The sequence below is a fragment of the Camelina sativa genome, chromosome 7, assembly GCF_030686135.1.
Source record: "Camelina sativa cultivar CO46 ecotype springtype chromosome 7, ASM3068613v1".
NCBI lineage: Eukaryota > Viridiplantae > Streptophyta > Magnoliopsida > Brassicales > Brassicaceae > Camelina > Camelina sativa.
The window spans coordinates 27496809-27515459 of record NC_141886.1 but is presented as its reverse complement, the minus strand read 5'-3'; the positions used below and the strand labels follow the sequence as shown (position 1 = coordinate 27515459).

At 36.1% G+C, this 18651-nt stretch overlaps 4 protein-coding genes across 7 annotated transcripts; 2 read left to right on the top strand and 2 right to left on the bottom strand.

Annotated features, from left to right (window-relative positions):
• The first annotated feature begins 622 nt into the window (after window positions 1-622).
• On the top strand, window positions 623-2820 carry LOC104702598 (putative methyltransferase At1g78140, chloroplastic). 4 transcript variants are annotated; one of them, XM_010418481.3, is made up of 8 exons: window positions 623-925; window positions 1098-1207; window positions 1286-1432; window positions 1532-1613; window positions 1840-2036; window positions 2129-2240; window positions 2333-2440; window positions 2560-2820. In XM_010418481.3, the coding sequence occupies exons 1-8, from the start codon at window positions 743-745 to the stop codon at window positions 2698-2700; spliced, it is 1080 nt and encodes a 359-aa protein (XP_010416783.2). In that variant the 5' UTR covers window positions 623-742; the 3' UTR covers window positions 2701-2820. The 4 variants fall into 4 exon arrangements, 2 of the variants coding, with proteins under 2 accessions (XP_010416783.2, XP_010416782.2); XM_010418480.3 differs by having other exon boundaries at window positions 1095-1207; XR_015562424.1 differs by having other exon boundaries at window positions 626-925; window positions 1809-2036.
• On the bottom strand, window positions 2743-4848 carry LOC104702599 (uncharacterized). Its single transcript, XM_010418482.3, has 3 exons — window positions 4190-4848; window positions 3344-4098; window positions 2743-3255 (listed from the first exon to the last, which is right to left on the bottom strand). The coding sequence occupies exons 1-3, from the start codon at window positions 4475-4477 to the stop codon at window positions 2826-2828; spliced, it is 1473 nt and encodes a 490-aa protein (XP_010416784.1). The 5' UTR covers window positions 4478-4848; the 3' UTR covers window positions 2743-2825.
• Window positions 4849-12778: 7930 nt separating this feature from the next.
• LOC104702597 (inactive TPR repeat-containing thioredoxin TTL3) lies at window positions 12779-15357 on the top strand. Its single transcript, XM_010418479.3, has 5 exons — window positions 12779-13636; window positions 13770-13965; window positions 14136-14311; window positions 14444-14777; window positions 14906-15357. Exons 1-5 carry the CDS (start codon window positions 12921-12923, stop codon window positions 15074-15076), a joined length of 1593 nt encoding a protein of 530 aa, XP_010416781.2. The 5' UTR covers window positions 12779-12920; the 3' UTR covers window positions 15077-15357.
• Window positions 15358-16050: 693 nt separating this feature from the next.
• On the bottom strand, window positions 16051-17638 carry LOC104702596 (uncharacterized). The gene has a single exon (XM_010418478.3). It carries the CDS (start codon window positions 17367-17369, stop codon window positions 16329-16331), a length of 1041 nt encoding a protein of 346 aa, XP_010416780.1. The 5' UTR covers window positions 17370-17638; the 3' UTR covers window positions 16051-16328.
• Window positions 17639-18651: the final 1013 nt, after the last annotated feature.

Sequence of the window (18651 nt, the reverse complement as noted above, 5' to 3'; positions counted from 1 at the left end):
CTAATCACAAAATTGTTTCTTTTTTTCTTAGAGTATGGGTTTGGGATTAGTGATTGCAGTTGCAGGTTATGTAAAAGTGGGGAAAGATAAATAACGAAGCGCATTTAGATAGAATTATGTTGGTCAATCATATAGTGGTTCTCTCTGACACAAGACCATGTGAAGCCATCAAAACTAGTAAAGACTTTTACCAACGTTTTTTTTTTTTTAAGCAGCCATCACGTGATGCCCACCTTTTTTTATCTATCACTAGCATTTTTTAGCATTACAACATGTAATTTTGATTAAAAGGGTAATTTAATTCAAAAAGCCGAGATTTTATCCTCTCAATTAGGCCTTAATCGTTGTTTTCCGCAATCTCTGAGCCTGATTATTCGTAACGAAAGAGATACAAATGTGGTTAGAGATGATTATAATGTTATTAATAAAAAAAAATCCAAGCTGAAAAAATGTAAAGAATTCACATATTTTATAGAGTATGATTCGTCTGATAATCTCTACTGGTTTAATTGACCCAACAAAAAAAAGAAAGGGAAAAATACAAAGCCCAAAACTTTAGGTCTATTGGGCTTTAGTGAATGATCCATCATTGTATATAAAGGGCTTCGCTTTCACAAATTTCAAATTTGTTTTTTTTTAGTCACGTATTTTGTGTGCGTGATTTTTCTTTGCTTTATTAAAACTGCTTCGTGCTCAATAGGCAGCCACGGACACGGAGAGAGGCCTGAAAAAAGAAAAAAAAATGCCGATGACGGTTGTTTCCGGTCGATTCTCGACGGCGTTTCTCCCCACTGGTTTTTCTTCCTTGTCGCGGTTGCGTTCCGTCAAGTACGCAGCTCAAAGACGCGTTGTTTTCGTTTCCAAATCAGCTCACGCTTCTTCTTCTGTCTCTGTCTCTGTCTCCGTCGCCGAGACGAATTCGAATGTACGCTTCTCTTCCTTCTTCTCCATTTTTTTTTTATTCTATAGGAACAGATTCGACTTACGATTACGGAATCAGTATATGGTTTTCAATATTTTTGGTACTGTGCTGTGATTGATATGGTTTCCGTTGATGATCTCCAAATTCAGCTGATTCAATTAGATTGATGTAGCAGGTGGATTCTGTTATCGAGAAGGAGACGAAGAACAGAGGAGAGAAGAAGATTCTAGCTTGTCCCATCTGTTATAACTCCTTAGCATGGATTAGTCCACCTAATGGTTTTGTGTGAGTCTCATCAGGACTCTTCACTGGATTATTTCCATTACGATTGAGATGTAAGTTTTTATATTTTCTTGGCTACAGAGAATCTACTGCCTCCTCTGGTACTCAATTACAATGCAATACCTGTAAAAGGGGTTACTCCGGTAATGAGACGCATCTTGATTTGGCTGTCGCTAGTGGAACCGAGCAATACAGTGAGCCAATGCCTCTTTCCACTGAGTTGTTCAGGTGGCTTATTTGCTTTAACTGCTTCCTTGTCTATCTTAAGCTTTTATCTTTTCTTTCGAATCAACTTCCCAGACATTTTTTGGCCTTGTTGTTTTGTAGAACTCCATTAGTCTCGTTCCTTTATGAGAGGGGTTGGCGTCAGAATTTCATATGGGGTGGTTTTCCAGGACCAGAGAAAGAGGTGAGACCAAAACTCTCAAAGGCCTCTTCTTTTACTGCGATCATTGTAAAAGATATGTGTTAAATTTCTGCTTATAATTGGTTAGAAAGCTGATGGTTTCTGTTATATGTTCTTTATCTTGCAATCTATGGCCTTATATGGTTAGATAACTGATGGTTTCTCTTATATGTTCTTCATCTTGCAATCTATGGCCAGAGCCAAACACTGCTAACGTTGTATTTAATAGTTTGAAATGGCTAAAGACTACCTGAAGCCTGTTTTGGGAGGCAATATTATTGATGCCAGTTGCGGAAGTGGGATGTTCTCGAGGTTATTCGCTAGAAGTCAGCTATTTTCTCTGGTTGTTGCCCTAGATTACTCAGAGAATATGCTGCGACAGTGTTATGAACTCTTAAATCAAGAAGAAAACTTTCCCAACAAAGAGTTTGTACTTTCACCTTTTAGCTTCTTCCGTTATTGTCTTAAGATCTTGAGTTACAAGATGTGTTAAATTCACTCCGCTGTTATATTTCCAGGAAACTTGTCCTAGTCCGAGCAGACATTGCTAGACTCCCTTTCCTTTCGGGTTCAGTTGACGCTGTCCATGCTGGTGCTGCTCTGCATTGTTGGCCTTCACCTTCCTCAGCCGTAAAGCTTTTCTCCTAATCCAACATTTTACAAAAAACCACTCATTCAATAATCCATTATGTGTTTATTATGTTCCCTTTTGGTTCGTCTAGGTTGCTGAGATAAGCCGTGTTCTTAGACCTGGAGGAGTATTTGTTGCCACCACATTCATCTATGACGGTCTTTTTAGTTTTATCCCGTTCTTGAAGAATTTTCGTCAGGTGTGTGCATATGTTACTTCTAAGTCTTAACACATTCAATTGCTGTCTTGCAATTTCTCCTCGTTTGCTCCCTTGTGTGATCTGTGGCTGATTATACATTCCGGTCATGCCAATGGTAGGAAATAATGAGATATTCAGGTGCTCACGTCTTTCTGAGTGAACGCGAGCTTGAAGATCTCTGCACAGCCTGTGGACTCGTTGGCTTCACTCGGGTTAGAAACGGGCCATTTATAATGCTCTCCGCCATAAAACCCAGATAAGCTGACACTCTTATAGCTATTTCTGATCCATTGTATATACACTTTCTTTGAAAATTTGGTGTAAACTTATAAACATTAGCACAACTCGAAAGAGCATATTTTGTAAAGTTTTTTTGCAAATTTTCCTATCTACTAGGTTGTAAATTGGTTTTAACATTTTTTACGAAAGGTTCTTCTTGTGAAAACTGGATGTCTCTATTGGAACTTTCCGGAAGCAGTTCACGCATCTCAGAATCTATGTAAGCTTCCATCCGAGCACGATCTCTGTCTAGAGGATAGGTACGGTAAAGAAAGGAGTAGATGAAGCAGCACGCTGCCATTGGGATTCCTATAGATGTATAAAGAGCTTTTGCTAGAGATGCTGCATTCTCTCTATCCGTGGCTATCTCTGCTGACCTCGATGACCCTTCAGGGATTGGCTTATAACCATAAACATGCTGAGCCAGGATTCCAACTATAGGAGGAGCAAACGATGACAAGATTGACTCAAACGATTTATCCAGTGCATAGACACTTGTCCTTGATTTCTCTGGAACAATCTCTGCAAAGATCGGGCTGCATTTGTTTCACCAAGGTCAGCAACAACAGCGAAACGATAGAGGATAACACGTCATTAGGCATAGTAAAGAGAGAGAAACTTTACTTGTTGGTAGCAGGAGCATTCCAAGAAACAAACAGCCCCAATAGGACTAAGATCAGACCATGGATTGCAGCCGTGGATGGATCATCTGGTAAGACCAACAAGAGAATTGCTGCAAGCGGGATCGCTGAGGCTGAACTGATCTGTGCAAGAATGATTCTTCCGGAATTAGGAAGACGGGTAGACAGAAAATCTCCCATTTTGCCTCCAAATAAGCCTCCTAGAGAAGATGCAGCCACGAAAAGACCCATCAAGAATGCAGTTGTCCCGTGTGAGAAGCCGATAAGTTCCAACCACATTGGTGCAAAAGAAAGAGCAGACCAAGGAAACGACCCTGTTACTCCCTGAGTCACAATTATCTGAAAAGACTGAATCTTTATGACAGTATCAGCTTCGCGGACCAAATCCTTCACCTCTGTACAAAAAGGTTTCCTCGAACCTCGTTGATTCGAAACATCAACACCATCCTTGAAAAAATGTGGGTCATTGGCGAATACTCTGACTAACACACCAACGATAACGCTGATCACACCTACGATATGGAAAGCAACTCTCCAACCAGGTATGCCCATGAAGGTTAGTGGAGCTATTAAGACAGAGCATAGCCCCCCTAGGATCGAACCGATGTTTGCTGTTAGTTGTAACCATCCAAATGCAGTGCCACGGTTGGCATCATCAGTTGAGTCAGCAACAAGAGATTGAATAGCTGGAGCCACTAGAGCAAGACCAATTCCATTCAGAGCTCTAGACACTGCCACCTGCTCTATCAGAAATGTCACAAGAGGTTATGCATTTCACTAAACCAAACCATAAACCCAAAAAGCCTTAATTGTGGAAAAAGCACAGAACCTGGAAGAAAGTGGAAGAGAAGGCAACAAGGAAAGTAGCCGCGGACCAGAGAAATGCACCGAGAGCTATAACATGAGCTCGGTTATGTCTAATGGCCATGTAAGCAGCCAAGGGATAACAAACGGCTTGAACCATGGATCGCAGCAATGTCAACGACCCGAGTCCGGTTGGATCAGTGTGGAGAGCCAAACCGACCTCTTTGTATACACCTGGAAGCAGAGATTCGTCAGCTCTCTCCATTATTCCGGCTAGATTAATCAGAATCAGCGTCACCGTCTCCGCCTTCATCTTTCCAGATCATAAACAAAAACAAACAAAAAACCTGAACTTTTGGGTTTTTGATGGGTTTCGATCGGATTTTTGTTCTCTTTGAGTCAATATCGTAAAAAAATTGGGATGCGAATCATCAATGTTGACGGTGAGGACGTGTCAGCTTATTACATACGTGGTCGCTGACGGTGGCGCGTGAGAATTGTCAAAGAAGGCGATGACTTTTCCCGGTGATCCCGAAATGGGTCACAATGCTGACGTGTTTACGTTTATTACTGTTTTGAGTGGTTTTCTAGTACACGACTACAAGTTATGGGCTTTAAGCCCATATTTTCATAAGTGATAGATAAAAACCAAAAATTTTAGGCCCATATTCGGTAATGGTTTTGGTTAAACACTAATGTTAACTAATAGTGATGATCTGAAGATAAAAATATAACTACAAAAGCTATAAACACATTAATACAAATGACTACTACTAACCTATGTTCCTCACGAGTCAAATTGTTTAGTTTTGTTCTTTAAAACATCTACTTGCTAGTGTTGTGGGGAAAAGAAAAACAATTTCTCGACCAACAGAGTGTAATTGTAACTTTGTAAGTTTGCAACACTCAGTTCAATACGGTATACTTGGCTTGGGGGTTACTCATGGGCTAATGTGGACCCTGAATCGCATAATTGATTATTTTTTCGGTAAGGACCGATCATGGGCCTAGTCTACCACTTACTGCTGTTTGAACAAGTCTTATATTCCAAGTTCCAGCCACTGATGATATTCGTGTATAAGCAACGAACGGCCCGTGTTTAGTAAAAGAGTTTATACAAAAGGTAAAACCCTAAGTGAAGATATATCCAAAAATAGCAAGTCTTCTTCTTTTATTCTTTTTCCCTTCTAAGCCAAACATATATATATATATATATATATATATATATGGAAGTCCCAATGTGCCTTTGGATCATGTGCCTATACATTTCTCCCTCTTATCAATTTTTTTTTTCTTTTTTCGTTTTTCTTTAATTGCTTTTATATTTGGAACCAGTTATCAAATCGAGTGGCAACATCGTCCACTATCATTTTAAAATATCAAATAAGAACGAGTTGATCAACATGACGAAAACTTATAAACTATGTATATTTTGACAATTTTTTAGGTTTGAACTAGCAGTAAGACCTTATATTCCGATACTAGTTAAGATTCCTTATTAAAAATGAATTATATATAGACATTCATTTCGTTTTTTAATTAGCTTCTTCAATGCATGTATGAGTAAGAAATTATATTCAATTAAACTTATTTTGGCAAATTATGATATAATTTCTTCTTCAAAGATCTTTAACAAAACAAAATTCTATGAGAAATAATAGCCTTTCTGCATATTTAATCTTTAACCCAAAGTCACCTTTATATTTTTCATATATTATTTTCCGTTTACAAGGTCCACACGCCATAGATTCAATCATATTGTTTGCCATCTTTAACATTATATGACTATGATTTGGTGGTAATTTAGTGTTCAAAATCCATCCTACGAAGAAAAAACCAACTGTAATGGTTCTTTTTACATGCATATAATGAATTATACAATGAACACTATCATACAAGCATGATGACTTCAAGTATTTAATATATCACAATCATTATATCACCTATTTTCTCTTTAGTTTCGTCATGTATTTCTTAGAAAAGAAAGTCGTATATGTATTCTTTAACTATATCAAATTTTTGTACTCATGGGGATTGCATACAAAAGAATGTATGCACTTTGAGTATAGTAGAGATTAATCGAGTGACTTTATTAAATACATATTCCTTCAGGTATATATATTCTATATCAGTCCTCTTTTTTTGTCTTTATTTAATTCATATATACTCCAAAAAGATTGAATCAATATGTATCATAAGTGAATAAAATAGAGAAAAAAATTAGAACATAGTTGAATACATTCAAGAACGATACACTAGTATTAAAGATGCATATCTAGAGAAATTGACCACCTTTACTTATTTGTGAAACAAGCAATTCTTTATTATATTGAGTTGTTAATTTATTATTTTTTCGTAGCGGAATTTAAATTAATACTGTTTTGTTGTTGGATAAAGCTTTTATATGTTAGACTAGTCGTATATGGTCCATACACATCCACATTATGATGAATAGTATGTTGGAAGTATGTTTGCGTTCTTAGAGGAAAGAAATCTTGAAACAAGAAGACTACTATTCGATTATATCATCGTTGGTTTTTGACTACTTTTGTTGTTTTTGTTGATTTCTTTTTTGAAAAGATAGATTTAAGAGAATCTATTTACGTGGCTAGTTTTGGGTTCATTATAACTTTGGTCATAGCTTTAATTATCCGTCTTCCCTCTTCTTTAATTTTTTAGCTAGCACGAGTTTTCTAAGTTGTCGGCAGGCAAATATAAGCACATTCATTCCATGATTTAGAACAAAAACGAAAACTACGCTTATCATTCCAATTTGCTGAAAACATCTATCATTGATTGATAGGTCATGAACTAGATTTGAATCTGTTAAAAACTGTCATAGTCAAATAATCGTATCAAATATCTAAGCATAAGCACTATGTAGATGAACCTTTGATTTTTTTTGGCTCTAGCTTCTCTTTAGTACGAATTTTTAGTGAAATCTATTAAAGAAAGATTTGGAGGCATACGTGTAGGTGAGAGTGATATATCATGGTTTTTGTGGTTTTTTAACCATGATATAAGGAGTCTTTTAGAGTATTTTGATTTGTTTTCTAGAATGCTTTTGAGTCTTTACAGGTTTTCTAGGATTTTAGCATGGATGGAGCAAAGTGGAGCAATTTGGATCATTTTGGAGCATTAATCCCGAAGAAACGAACCTGGAATCGATGAAGAGTGATGGTGTCGGTCGACACCACCTTGGTGTCGGTCGACACCCTGTTTTGTTTGCGAGAGAAGCCAAGTTTTGGAAGTTTTACAAATTCAGCCAAAGTTTTCCATATTTACAACATAAGATCCTGTACGTGTTTTAGGACATATTTATAGTGTTTTTGGGTTTTGCAAACCGTTAAGTTTTATTCTAGCAAGTTTTATTTTTCTGCAACCCTATGAGATTTTGAGAGTTTTGAAGAGAGAGATCTGCTTTGAGAGAAGAATTCTTGAACTCCCTTTTACTCTTTTAATTTCAATTGATTATTATTCAGAATTATGTCTTGTTCTTCATTAAACATGTCTGAGTAGTTTGCTTGTTAGGTTCAGGGTTTTTCACAGGGATTTTATAATTTATTAGATCTGTTTATTTAGGATTCATTATCTTTCTAGATCTTCATCATAGGTTGTTCTTCACATTAATTCTTGATTGATCACCTAGAATTAATATTTTAGAAAAATAAATTGATATGAGAATATAATTGATTTTCCTGATAAAACCTTTTGATGAGCAAAATTACTTCTTGCAAAGAGATTTGATTTATTAATTTAGTGAACAATCTAAACCTGTTCTCAAAGCTGATTTTTAATCTAGAATTTTACAAAGAGATTTTGATTTTCTGGTTTTAAATTTAGATAATATTTGCAGTGAGAACTGATTTATTTTACAAAAGTGTTTAGAGTTCTAGATCTGTTCTTAATTGCTTGAATCCTATTTATTTCTTGATTTAATCATTTGTAATCTCCTGAGAAATTCCCTAGGCCTAACCTTTTGATCCTTGAATTTACAACAGCTTTTATTTATTATTTTGCATTGTTTATTTTAATTCAAATTAATTTGTTTAGCGTAATTCATAAAACTCTATAATTTATTGTGTAATCTAGAGTCCTTGTGGAATTCGACCCCTAAGTATTACAGTGACCTCTTAATTTGAGAGAGTAGCTCTAGGGTAAATTCGAGCATATCAAATTTTGGCGTCGTTGCCGGGGACTCTTTGATCTACCATTAGATTCGAGTTTTTAATGTCGACCGACACCATATCAGCATCGATCGACACTCCTCTACATCCGAGACTGACTTTGTCCACAACTGATGCTCCAAGTCAGAAAACTGTTCTAAGACAGAAAAGTCACCACTCCACACCCGAGAGTCCTCAGGTAAGGCAAAGGTATGCATTTTCTTCACCCAAACCCCCTCCTATCATCAATAAGAATTTCAAAGATACAAAAACTGTTTTGCAGTTAACCAAGCCACAAGATTATCGTAGAGCGCTTGTTTCTTCTGTTGATGATTTTGCAGGACATAAGAGAAGCAAACTCATCCCAAATTCCCGCCCTGGTCATGTTCCTCACATCCTTGGCAGACCCCATGCACCTCAAGCTTATACACCCCCTTGGATGAAGAGGACATTCTCTCGGAAGCATGTATTGCCATGTTCTGCTTCACCTGATGCCTGAGCTTTAACGCAGTCAAGCTAATGACTGAAAATAAGCGCTTAGTGGGAGGCAACCCACTTCTAGGTTTTTCTTTTCCTTTTGAGTCATTTTCATTTTTGCATTGAGTCAGTTTTTGTTTGATTTTTGTTTGAAATTATGAATTGTCTATCTATCATGTTGCTTTTAACTTGTGTTTGAGTGCTTCTTAACAGAATAATCATCCAAAGTTGATCCATCAACACAACTATCTGCAACTAACAAGGAGTTTCGGCCAACAAAACACCATTCGTGATGAGTGTCGATCGACAATGAAATGATATCGGTCGACACCAGCTGGTAACCCGAGAACATTTCATCTTTTTATTACAATTTTCAATATGTTTTTGTTTCTTTTTGCTTTCCTCATACTTGATAACACTGGGGACAGTGTTGTTTAAGTCTGGGGGGAGGTTAGTTACTAACTACGTTTTTGTTTTTGAGTTTCAGTTGTGTCAGTCAAAACCATAAAGTTTGAGTCAAATTTTTCAAAAATTTTCTTTTTCTCTTTGGGAATTATGATCTTGACTAATGATTTCTCTTATTTGGCTAACACTCTAATGATTATTTGTTTATGCTTGATCTCAGAACTGAAGCTTAGAAAGACTATGAACCTTATCAACAATCCCGAAAGCCCTTATTCAATGGATTTCTGATTGATCTAACGTTGTCTCAACTTTTATCAGGATTTTAATCGGACTTAATCTCTTACTTTGGAGTTGGAAATCAGTGGACTAGACTTCTTCTTCGAGCCATACAAGACAGTGCAATTTTTCAAAGTATGTCTCCCCTCTCTCTTCCCTTCAGTACTTAAAAAAAAAAGAGATCAGAAGAAAAAAAAAAGAAAGAGAATAAAAGATGAGATGATTTTGATCAGTTTAGAGAGATAGGTAAATTACCTGTGACCTCATTATTCTACTCTTGAGTCAAATGATCACACAAAGCTTGGAAGCGAGGGGTAGGTAAATTACCGATGACCCCGGTATTCGCTTACACCTTTGTCCCAAAAATATATATATATATATATATATATATATATATATATATATATATATATTGGGAGAAATCAACTCCTTTGAAGTGAGAAAAGGGAGAGAAAAGGAGATGTATGAAGAATTACTTGGCTTGAAGAGAGTCCATATGCCACTAATCGATACACCAAGGTAAGAACTCACCTGAACTTGCTTTAATTTATGTAATGAGATGACAATGGAGATTTCAGATATTCCAAAGGATTGTGGGATTTAAGTAAGGAATGTTGATGCTTATCATGGTTAAGTAAGTTCTTGAGTCAGGTAAATGAAGAGTGCGAATAAGAATCATCATGCAATTGAGTGAGTTCCCTGTTTTCAAACCTCTTTCACATGTCTAAGCTTATGTTTTGCTTGAGGGCAAGCAAATGTTAAGTCTGGAGAGTTGATATATCATGGTTTTTGTGGTTTTTTAACCATGATATAAAGAGTCTTTTAGAGTCTTTTGATTTGTTTTCTAGGATGTTTTTGAGTCTTTACAGGTTTTCTAGGATTTTAGCATGGATTGAGCAAAGTGGAGCAATTTGGATCATTTTGGAGTATTAATCCCGAAGAAACGAACTTGGAATCGATGAAGAGTGATGGTGTCGATCGACACCCTGTTTTGTCTGCGAGAGAAGCCAAGTTTTGGAAGTTTTACAAATTCAGCCAAAGTTTTCCATATTTGCAACATAAGCCCCTGGACGTGTTTTAGGACATATTTATAGTGTTTTTGGGTTTTGTAAACCCTTGAGTTTTATTCTAGCAAGATTTATTTTTCTTCAACCCTTTGTGAGATTTTGAGAGCTTTGAAGAGAGAGATCTGCTTTGAGAGAAGAATTCTTGAACTCCCTTATACTCTTTTAATTTCAATTGCTTATTATTCAGAATTATGTCTTGTTCTTCATTAAACATGTCTGAGTAGTTTGCTTGTTAGGTTCAAGGTTTTTCACAGGGATTTTATGATTTATTAGATCTGTTTATTTAGGATTCATTATCTTTCTAGATCTTCATCATAGGTTGTTCTTCACATTAATTCTTGATTAATCACCTATAATTAATACTTTAATAAAATAAATTGATATGAGAATATAATTGATTTTCCTGATAAAACCTTTTGATGAGCAAAATTACTTCTTGCAAAGAGATTTGTTTTATTAATTTTGTGAACAATCTAAACCTATTTTCAAAGATGATTTTTAATCTAGAATTGTACAAAGAGATTTGGATTTTCTGGTTTTAAATTTAGATAATATTTGCAGTGAGAACTGATTTATTTTACAAAAGTGTTTAGAGTTCTAGATCTGTTCTTAATTGCTTGAATCTTATTTATTTCTTGATTTAATAATTTGTAATCTCCTGAGAAATTCCCTAGGCCTAACATTTTGATCCTTGAATTTACAACAGCTTTTATTTATTATTTTGCATTGTTTATTTTAATTCAACTTAATTTGTTTAGCGTAATTCATAAAACTCTATAATTTATTGTGTAATCTAGAGTTTTTGTGGAATTCGATCCCTAAATATTATAGTGACCTCTTAATTTAAGAAAGTAGTTTTAGGATAAATTTGGGAAGACAAAAAAAATGGAATAGCAGTCAAAGCCAAATCAAACATACAACAACAGACAAAGAAAGAAGCCGTATGAGACAGAAGGTCCCCAACAAAGCCGGCACCGACGGCTCGCACGAACGAACAAGCTCTTTTGACAGTGTATGAACACAATAAATTCTGTTTATCTCAACTAGAAAAATGTATACATATTAAAATGAGTTATCACTTTAACGAACGTACAAGTCGTAAGTTAAAGAAAAAAGGTTTCCCGTTTAATATAAGTTAATGGTTTAAGCGTAATTTCAGCAGAATCTGTTCATGATAATAATTTGGTGGTTAGTATCAATCCATATACTAATTTCACCCACTATATATTATTATGGATGCTTTGGCGTTTAAGAAGATAGACTTAAATATTCCAATACTTAACTTTAATAAAGCACTACTATCAAGCATTGACCCGTTGGTTGTTAACTTTTTTTGTTAGTGTACCACAGGCTAATGCCATTATCATAAGTTGGTAAAAAGAGAAAAATCTTACTTCCATCCATATCACAAAATCATTGTAAAAAAAAAAAAATCAGTCAAAATCACATCTTATAACACGAAATAAGCGTTGAATATATCACTTATCACATTCATACCATACTAACTAAATGTTAAACATTTGATTGGTAATTTATTATATATGTTTTACAAATCATCGTAGGATACTTACATCAATTGGAGTCATCATTGGATCCATATGTTTAATACAATTTTGATGTTTACCTAAAATTGCTGTTGCTAAGATTAGTTGTATAATAAAAAAAAGTTTGAAATCAGGAATATGAGATAGATTATTCAAAACAAACAACCACAAAACATATAAATTATAGGGCACAACAACTACTAACAGAATTGCTTAGTTTATTATGAATCTATTGCTAGTGCTCGTAACTAATTTGTCCAACTAATTAAAGGTTTTGAGTTTTGTGCTCTATGATGATAATTGTCTTTGTGAAAAAGTTCCGTGTTCCTTGTAGTATTAATCATGACCGTAAATGTCTGAAATAATGATACTAACAACAAATATTAATATTTCGCTAGGGTCCAAAGATACATTTGAACAAACTATTTGCATTTTTCGTCTTTATCAATTAAGACAATAAAACAATCAAACGATAGGGTCAGCCGATTCATATATAATTATTTCAATAACAGGAATGTTTTAACGAATCGACCCCATTAAATAAAATTAAGATCTTAATTGTGGATTTTTAGAAAACGAAAGCAAGATTTTTGTGTTATAGCAAAAGGCAGACAAATCAAAAAGTTGGTTTCTTGGAAAGTACTCCACTGTAACTCTTTTCTTAGACTTATATATATAGTACATAAACACCTTTCATCTTCAACTAGAAAATAAGAAAGAAAAAAAACTCTTACTCCTCTGTTTCATCGATCTCTTCACATTGCTTTGCTTCTTTATCTTCTTCAAAGCTTCCAACTTTTTTTTTTGTTTCCTTCTTAAAAATGGCGAAATTGAAGAAGTTATCCACAGGTCAAAAAATGGGTTGTGAGAGTGTCCTTGGATGTATTTTCCAAAGCTGGAGCCCTCGTCGGAGAAAACCCTCTTTACCGGAAAAAGATCGCAGGGTAAAAGATAACTTGCCTTCCAAGTCAACACCCACCATTACAAACCCTAAAATCCTCCCCAGAGTGTCCACCGATACTTCTTCTCAACCAAAGAAGTCTGATTCCCAGAAACCCCAACAAAAGCAAATAACCGATGAGAACCAACCGAGAAAATCATCAGATTCCACCAGAAAATCATCAGATTCAGCAAAGAAATCGATTTCCTCGGGCTCATCAAGAACAGAGAGCAAGAGATTCTCTCTTAACGGCGTCATGGGAAACATCATCGTGAAACCACAGCCCGCCGTTAAAGCTGACGTCCCGAAGACGAAAAGCCGGTGGGAGGGCAAGCCTGTAAATTACAGACTCGATCCAGAGGCTCTCAAGAGAATGGGAAACGAAGAGTATTGTCGTGGGAGGTTTGCACAAGCTCTTGTGTTTTACGAGAGAGCCATCTCAGCTGACCCCAAAACGCCGACGTATTGGTGTAACAAATCAGCCGCTTTGATCAGTCTCGGTCGTCTTCTTGAAGCTTCCGATGCTTGTGAAGAAGCTTTAAGACTAAACCCAACTTATGAGAGAGCTCATCAGAGACTCGCTTCCCTCCAACTCAGGTAGAGTCTTCACTTTTTTCTTTCTAATTAGTCCCTTTAAATTTAAGATAATTACTCTGTGGACTGTGGTACCATTTAGTTATTAAGCACCCAATTGCACCCTGGATTTTGATTTTTGTTTTTTTTTTACCAGATTGGGTGAGGTTGAAAAAGCTTTGAGTCATTATAACGAAGCTGGAAAATATACAGAGACAAAACATATAGAACAAGTTGAAGATGTTATAAAATGCTTAAAGAGGTGCGATGAAGCTCGAAGATCAAAGGAATGGAATGTTGCGTTGAAAGAGACTCTTTTTGCGATATCATATGGAGCCGATTCTTCTCCTAGGGTTAGCTTTCTTTCTTGTTCTCCAATGTTTTTTTTTTTTTTTTTGTTTAACAAGGAGCCAAATATAGTATGCTTATGTTCTGTTTAATCGACGAATTGTGTGGTTTAGCTATTGGTGGACAGTTCTCTTGTTTTGACTAATTAAAACCCGTAATCTTCGATCTCCTAAAGGTCTATGCGCTTCAAACCGAGGCTTTATTGCATCTTCAGCGACACGAGGAAGCGTACAGCGTGTACCAGAAAGGAACAAAACGCTTCGAGATCGATAGTTTCATAAAGATTTTTGGTCTTTCCATCACTTCTTACCTCTTAATGGTCGGAGCTCAGGTCTACATTGCAGTAGGAAGGTCAGTGTAACACCATCACCTCTTAATCGTCGGAGCTCGGCTTTAAATGGGATGAAATATCTTGCTGGTTTTTAACTTGTGAAAATGCATGTGAGGAGTACTTACTCATGTCTTGCTTTCTTTCTTGGACAGATTTGAAGATGCAGTAACCGCGTCAAGGCAAGCGGCTCGACTGGATCCAAGTAGCGAAGAAGTAAACGCGGTAGCTAAAACAGCGAGAGCGGTTGCTTCAGCGAGACTGAGCGGAAACTTGCTTTTCAACGCGTCAAAATTCGAAGGGGCTTGCGTGGTTTACACGGAAGGACTAGAGAAAGATCCCTATAATGCCCTCTTGCTATGTAACAGAGCTGCCTCAAGATTTAAGATTGGTCTGTTCGAGAAAGCCATTGAAGATTGCACATTGGCTCTCAGTCTCCAGCCATCCTACAGAAAGGCGAGACGGCGCAGGGCTGATTCTTATGCCAAGGTATTTAAAAGCTCAATTTAACCGGTCCAAACCGATTTTGAAATGACATTTGCATTTTTATTGGTTTGATGTAATTTTGTATTTGTGATGAATGTTTGAATTGGATTTAATCTATGTACTGAATGTAGTTGGAGAAATGGCAACACGCGATTCAAGAATATGAGTTGTTGTTGATGGAGACACCTGGAGATGAAGAGACTAGAAGAGCCTTGGCTGAGGTGAATGTCCGATTTAGGAAGCAGACCGGTAGAAATGTCCGGTTTAAAGGAATCGGCTCGGATTTAGTTGTGGTTAATTGAAATGGGAGATAAATTGGCTAAGCCAAAACATTTGTATAGTTTTAAGAGATTTTTAAATGATTTGATTGTGTCTGCGTGTTTGTTTGCCTTTTTTGGGTTTTTGCTAATCTCATAATTTTCTCATTTCAGGAGCTTTTTAAGAAAGTTTGTTTTTACTTTTTACCAATCAAAATTTTGTATTAATTGGTCAAGACTAACACCTCATATCATAAGGGAAAAGTCTTGTGATTTTTCTATTATATTTTCATAAACCCATTATTAAAGCTTTGAATTTTGTGATTTTTGAGACCTCTGTTCATAGATTTGTCTTATGTCAATAGCCTTGTCTCGAGGACTTATGGATATGTGGGCAAAGTTGAAACTTGAAAGGGGTTTATTCGAAACTTATGTGTGATCTAGTGATTTGGAACCAAAACAGGAGTAAATAATTAAAGTGCTAAAAAAAATTAGACTAGCCATCTAATCAAATAGATTAACTAGGGTATGAAACTTTTTTTTTTTTTTAATAGTAGTTAAAATTTGCAGAAATATGTTATAAAATTGTTACACAATAACATATACAAAGTTGTTTGCCTAACTGTTAGCAAAAGGTGGTCAGGAAATTTTTTTTAAAAATGGAAGAAACTTTGTTCATGGACATTTGATGATAATTGTGTATGTTCGTTTGTAGTGATCATACCTGATAGTGAGTGTTGTGCTTCTCTATAGCATTTAGAGAACTCAGACAAGGTTGGCTGATGTGGCTTATTCGTTTGATGTTATTATCAGGATGAAGAGAGCTAACTTGCTTGTTATTGCTTGCCGTGTTCAAAGTATATATAACCTTCAATTTGGTTCTATATTAGGATTGAACTCGTGACATAACAAGCAAAATGAAATGTTTGTTTTCATTTGATTTTTATTATATTAAACTCCTCGATGGTTTACAAAAAGAACGTATTATCAAGGGAAACATATAATACAAAAAAATGATATTTTAAGCAACTTCGTGTAACATATAAAAAGCCTGTACATATTTGCATTACATTACAAACGTTGTGATGAAACACACGAAACAAAGAAGGTAAACAAAAAAAAAACCTTTTGAGATACAAAACAGAGGAACCATGGAAACTCAAGAAACCAAAAAAAAAAAAACAGTTTCAAAAATAATTAACAGATAATCAAAATGATAAGACTATTAAAAAAACGCTTAATCAGATTTTAAAATACGATGATTAATGATGAGTAACGGTGGATATGTAAAAAAAATTCAGCTTTTCCAGCTTCGACTCCGAGACAGAGGATCTTGAACCCCGCCGACAACCCAAGTTTCCTTAGCGATGTCTGAAGAGAGTCTGTAAAACTCAGTATCGTATCTCATCAACACCAGTTCCATCTTCTCTTCCTCCATTAGTGATCTCAAATCCTTCTTCGTCTTCTTCGTATTCGTTTCTTGATCCTCTGTTTCTTCTTCTTCTTCTCTGTTATCTTGCTCTGTTTTTGCTTTCATTCTCTCTTCTAACCAACTCTTCGCTGGAGCTGATCTACACCGCATAAGAAAAAGCGCGTTTGGCGGCGGAACCGCCGGTTCTGCGTCTGACTTTTCAAGATCGCGTTTCTTCTCATCACCATCTACGGCGTCACAACACTTGTTGTTCTTAGCGTCGTCGTTGTTGCTCTGTTCCTCTTGTAAAACCATAAACCATTTGGAGAAAACATTCTTTGAGTTCTCTTCTTCTCCTTCTACTTCTTCATCCTCATCTTCATCATCATCTTCGTCTTCTTCGTCGTCGCTTGTGACATCAGCATGTCGGAAATCACCAAAACACCTGAAGTCGAATCTGATGTTTCTGAGACAAGTCAAGAAACCCATCACATCTTTCTTCAACCCTAAGAACTTGCTTTGCGATCTACTGTCATGTATCCTCTCGATCTCTTCCATCACCGATTGCCAATTCTTTCCTTTTCCTCCTCCGCATTTGCTCGGCCGGACTTTGATCTGACCGGCGCAAGTGACTTTAGGCGATGTTGGTTCAGCTATTTCGTCACCACCCATATTCTTACTGCTCGCTTGTTTAGCCCACAAAGCAGGACTCCCATGTCCTCCTCCTCCACCACCGCCGCCGGAGAGTTTACTTAGCTGGCGACGGTGATGGGGACGACGGTTAGTGGAGGAGTCGGAAGGACGAGATGGGCTACAAATGGGCTTAGGAGTAAGAGCTAAGTGGGCTCTGGAAGGGAAACAAACCAACAAATCTGCAGAGTAACCAGAAGAAGAAGATCCTCTGTTTCCATTGCTTCCTTTGATCATACCTTTTTCTTTGCTTTTGTTTTTCTTGGGTTTTGGTTTTTTGGATCGATCTCTTAATGGGAAGGGTTCAGCTTTTTATGTCTGGATTTATAAAATTATTCTTCTTTTTTTTCTTTATAAAAATTTTCTTGTTAGGCTTTGATATTCCTGTGTTGTGACAGCTTTACATGCTTTTTGCTTTTGCGGGGGGGGGGGGGGGGGGGGGGGGGGGAACTTTCCTTTTCACTTAAACCCTTTTTCAAAAAGTGAAAAAAATCGGTGGTGCACCTTCGCCAAATTGACTTCGTAAAAATGTAATTGATGGATAAATATGGAGAAGAAGAAGAAGAAGTGATGGGGTCAATGGAGTGAAGTGGGTTCATTACAACTTTATTCAATCGTAAACAAGAAGCTTCTTGACTGAATCATTCACTTTCAGTGGTCGTCACCACCTTCTTGTTCTTGTTTTTGAATAGATTCATCATTCATGTATTGATGTATAAGTTATTCAGTTTTAATTTTGAGATTTATATATAAGCCAATACCAAATTTCAAAGTGTATGCGGTGAGTGTATGCAATACTTACTAGTTACTATACTAAATGTGAAACCCATATCGTCGTCAGTATAGAACTCGTGTTAGTCTACATTTCATCTCTATGAACTCGATTAACAAAAAATAAATGCATTGGTTATAGTTCTTACATCTATCGATAAGCTATCCACAATCATATTTCAAAGGTTTGGTGATTTTTTATAATTCATTCATATTATTTTTTAAAAAGTATATATAACATGTGAATGTGACAAGGGTGATGATGGGTTATAGTCGAATTGCTCAATAGATTAAAGTTGGAAAGGTTTCGTGGGCTTTACTTTTGCAAATTCAATATAAACTGATAATATTATTATCTATGATAGAAAAAGAAAGACAATGGTATAAAGAAGAATAAAAAAGGAAAAGATTGGAAGGGCACGAGGCTTGTTTCTTAATCCAATGCTATTGAATATTGATCACAAGCTGTGTGGTCACATTTCCCTTTCTTGTTGTTATCTTTCAACCATACAATCATCAAATTTTCAATTGCTATCTTACGATTTAACTACCTTCTAACTATATTTCCAAACTATATAAGCTAGTACCAAATGACAACGAAATTCAGGAGTGCAAAACGATCTAGGGATGTTAATGATGTGATGATCACGTACTGAAATAGTGTATGGTGAAGTTATTGTGTGACATGAGGCATGAATTGTTTGATATGATTGTTTTGCTAAATCGAAAAGCATCATTGCGGATTTCT

Excerpts from the sequence above, each read along its gene's own strand:
- LOC104702598 (XM_010418480.3), top strand. The coding sequence starts at position 743 with ATGCCGATGACGGTTGTTTCCGGTCGATTCTCGACGGCGTTTCTCCCC. Across the intron at positions 1,614-1,839 it reads TTCCAGGACCAGAGAAAGAG|TTTGAAATGGCTAAAGACTA; the intron begins GTGAGACCAAAA and ends TGTATTTAATAG. Across the intron at positions 2,037-2,128 it reads GAAAACTTTCCCAACAAAGA|GAAACTTGTCCTAGTCCGAG; the intron begins GTTTGTACTTTC and ends TTATATTTCCAG.
- LOC104702599 (XM_010418482.3), bottom strand. The coding sequence starts at position 4,477 with ATGAAGGCGGAGACGGTGACGCTGATTCTGATTAATCTAGCCGGAATA. Across the intron at positions 4,099-4,189 it reads TCTCTTCCACTTTCTTCCAG|GTGGCAGTGTCTAGAGCTCT; the intron begins GTTCTGTGCTTT and ends CTGATAGAGCAG. Across the intron at positions 3,256-3,343 it reads AATGCTCCTGCTACCAACAA|CCCGATCTTTGCAGAGATTG; the intron begins GTAAAGTTTCTC and ends AAACAAATGCAG.
- LOC104702597 (XM_010418479.3), top strand. The coding sequence starts at position 12,921 with ATGGCGAAATTGAAGAAGTTATCCACAGGTCAAAAAATGGGTTGTGAG. Across the intron at positions 14,312-14,443 it reads GTCTACATTGCAGTAGGAAG|ATTTGAAGATGCAGTAACCG; the intron begins GTCAGTGTAACA and ends TTTCTTGGACAG. Across the intron at positions 14,778-14,905 it reads GGGCTGATTCTTATGCCAAG|TTGGAGAAATGGCAACACGC; the intron begins GTATTTAAAAGC and ends TACTGAATGTAG.
- LOC104702596 (XM_010418478.3), bottom strand. The coding sequence starts at position 17,369 with ATGATCAAAGGAAGCAATGGAAACAGAGGATCTTCTTCTTCTGGTTAC.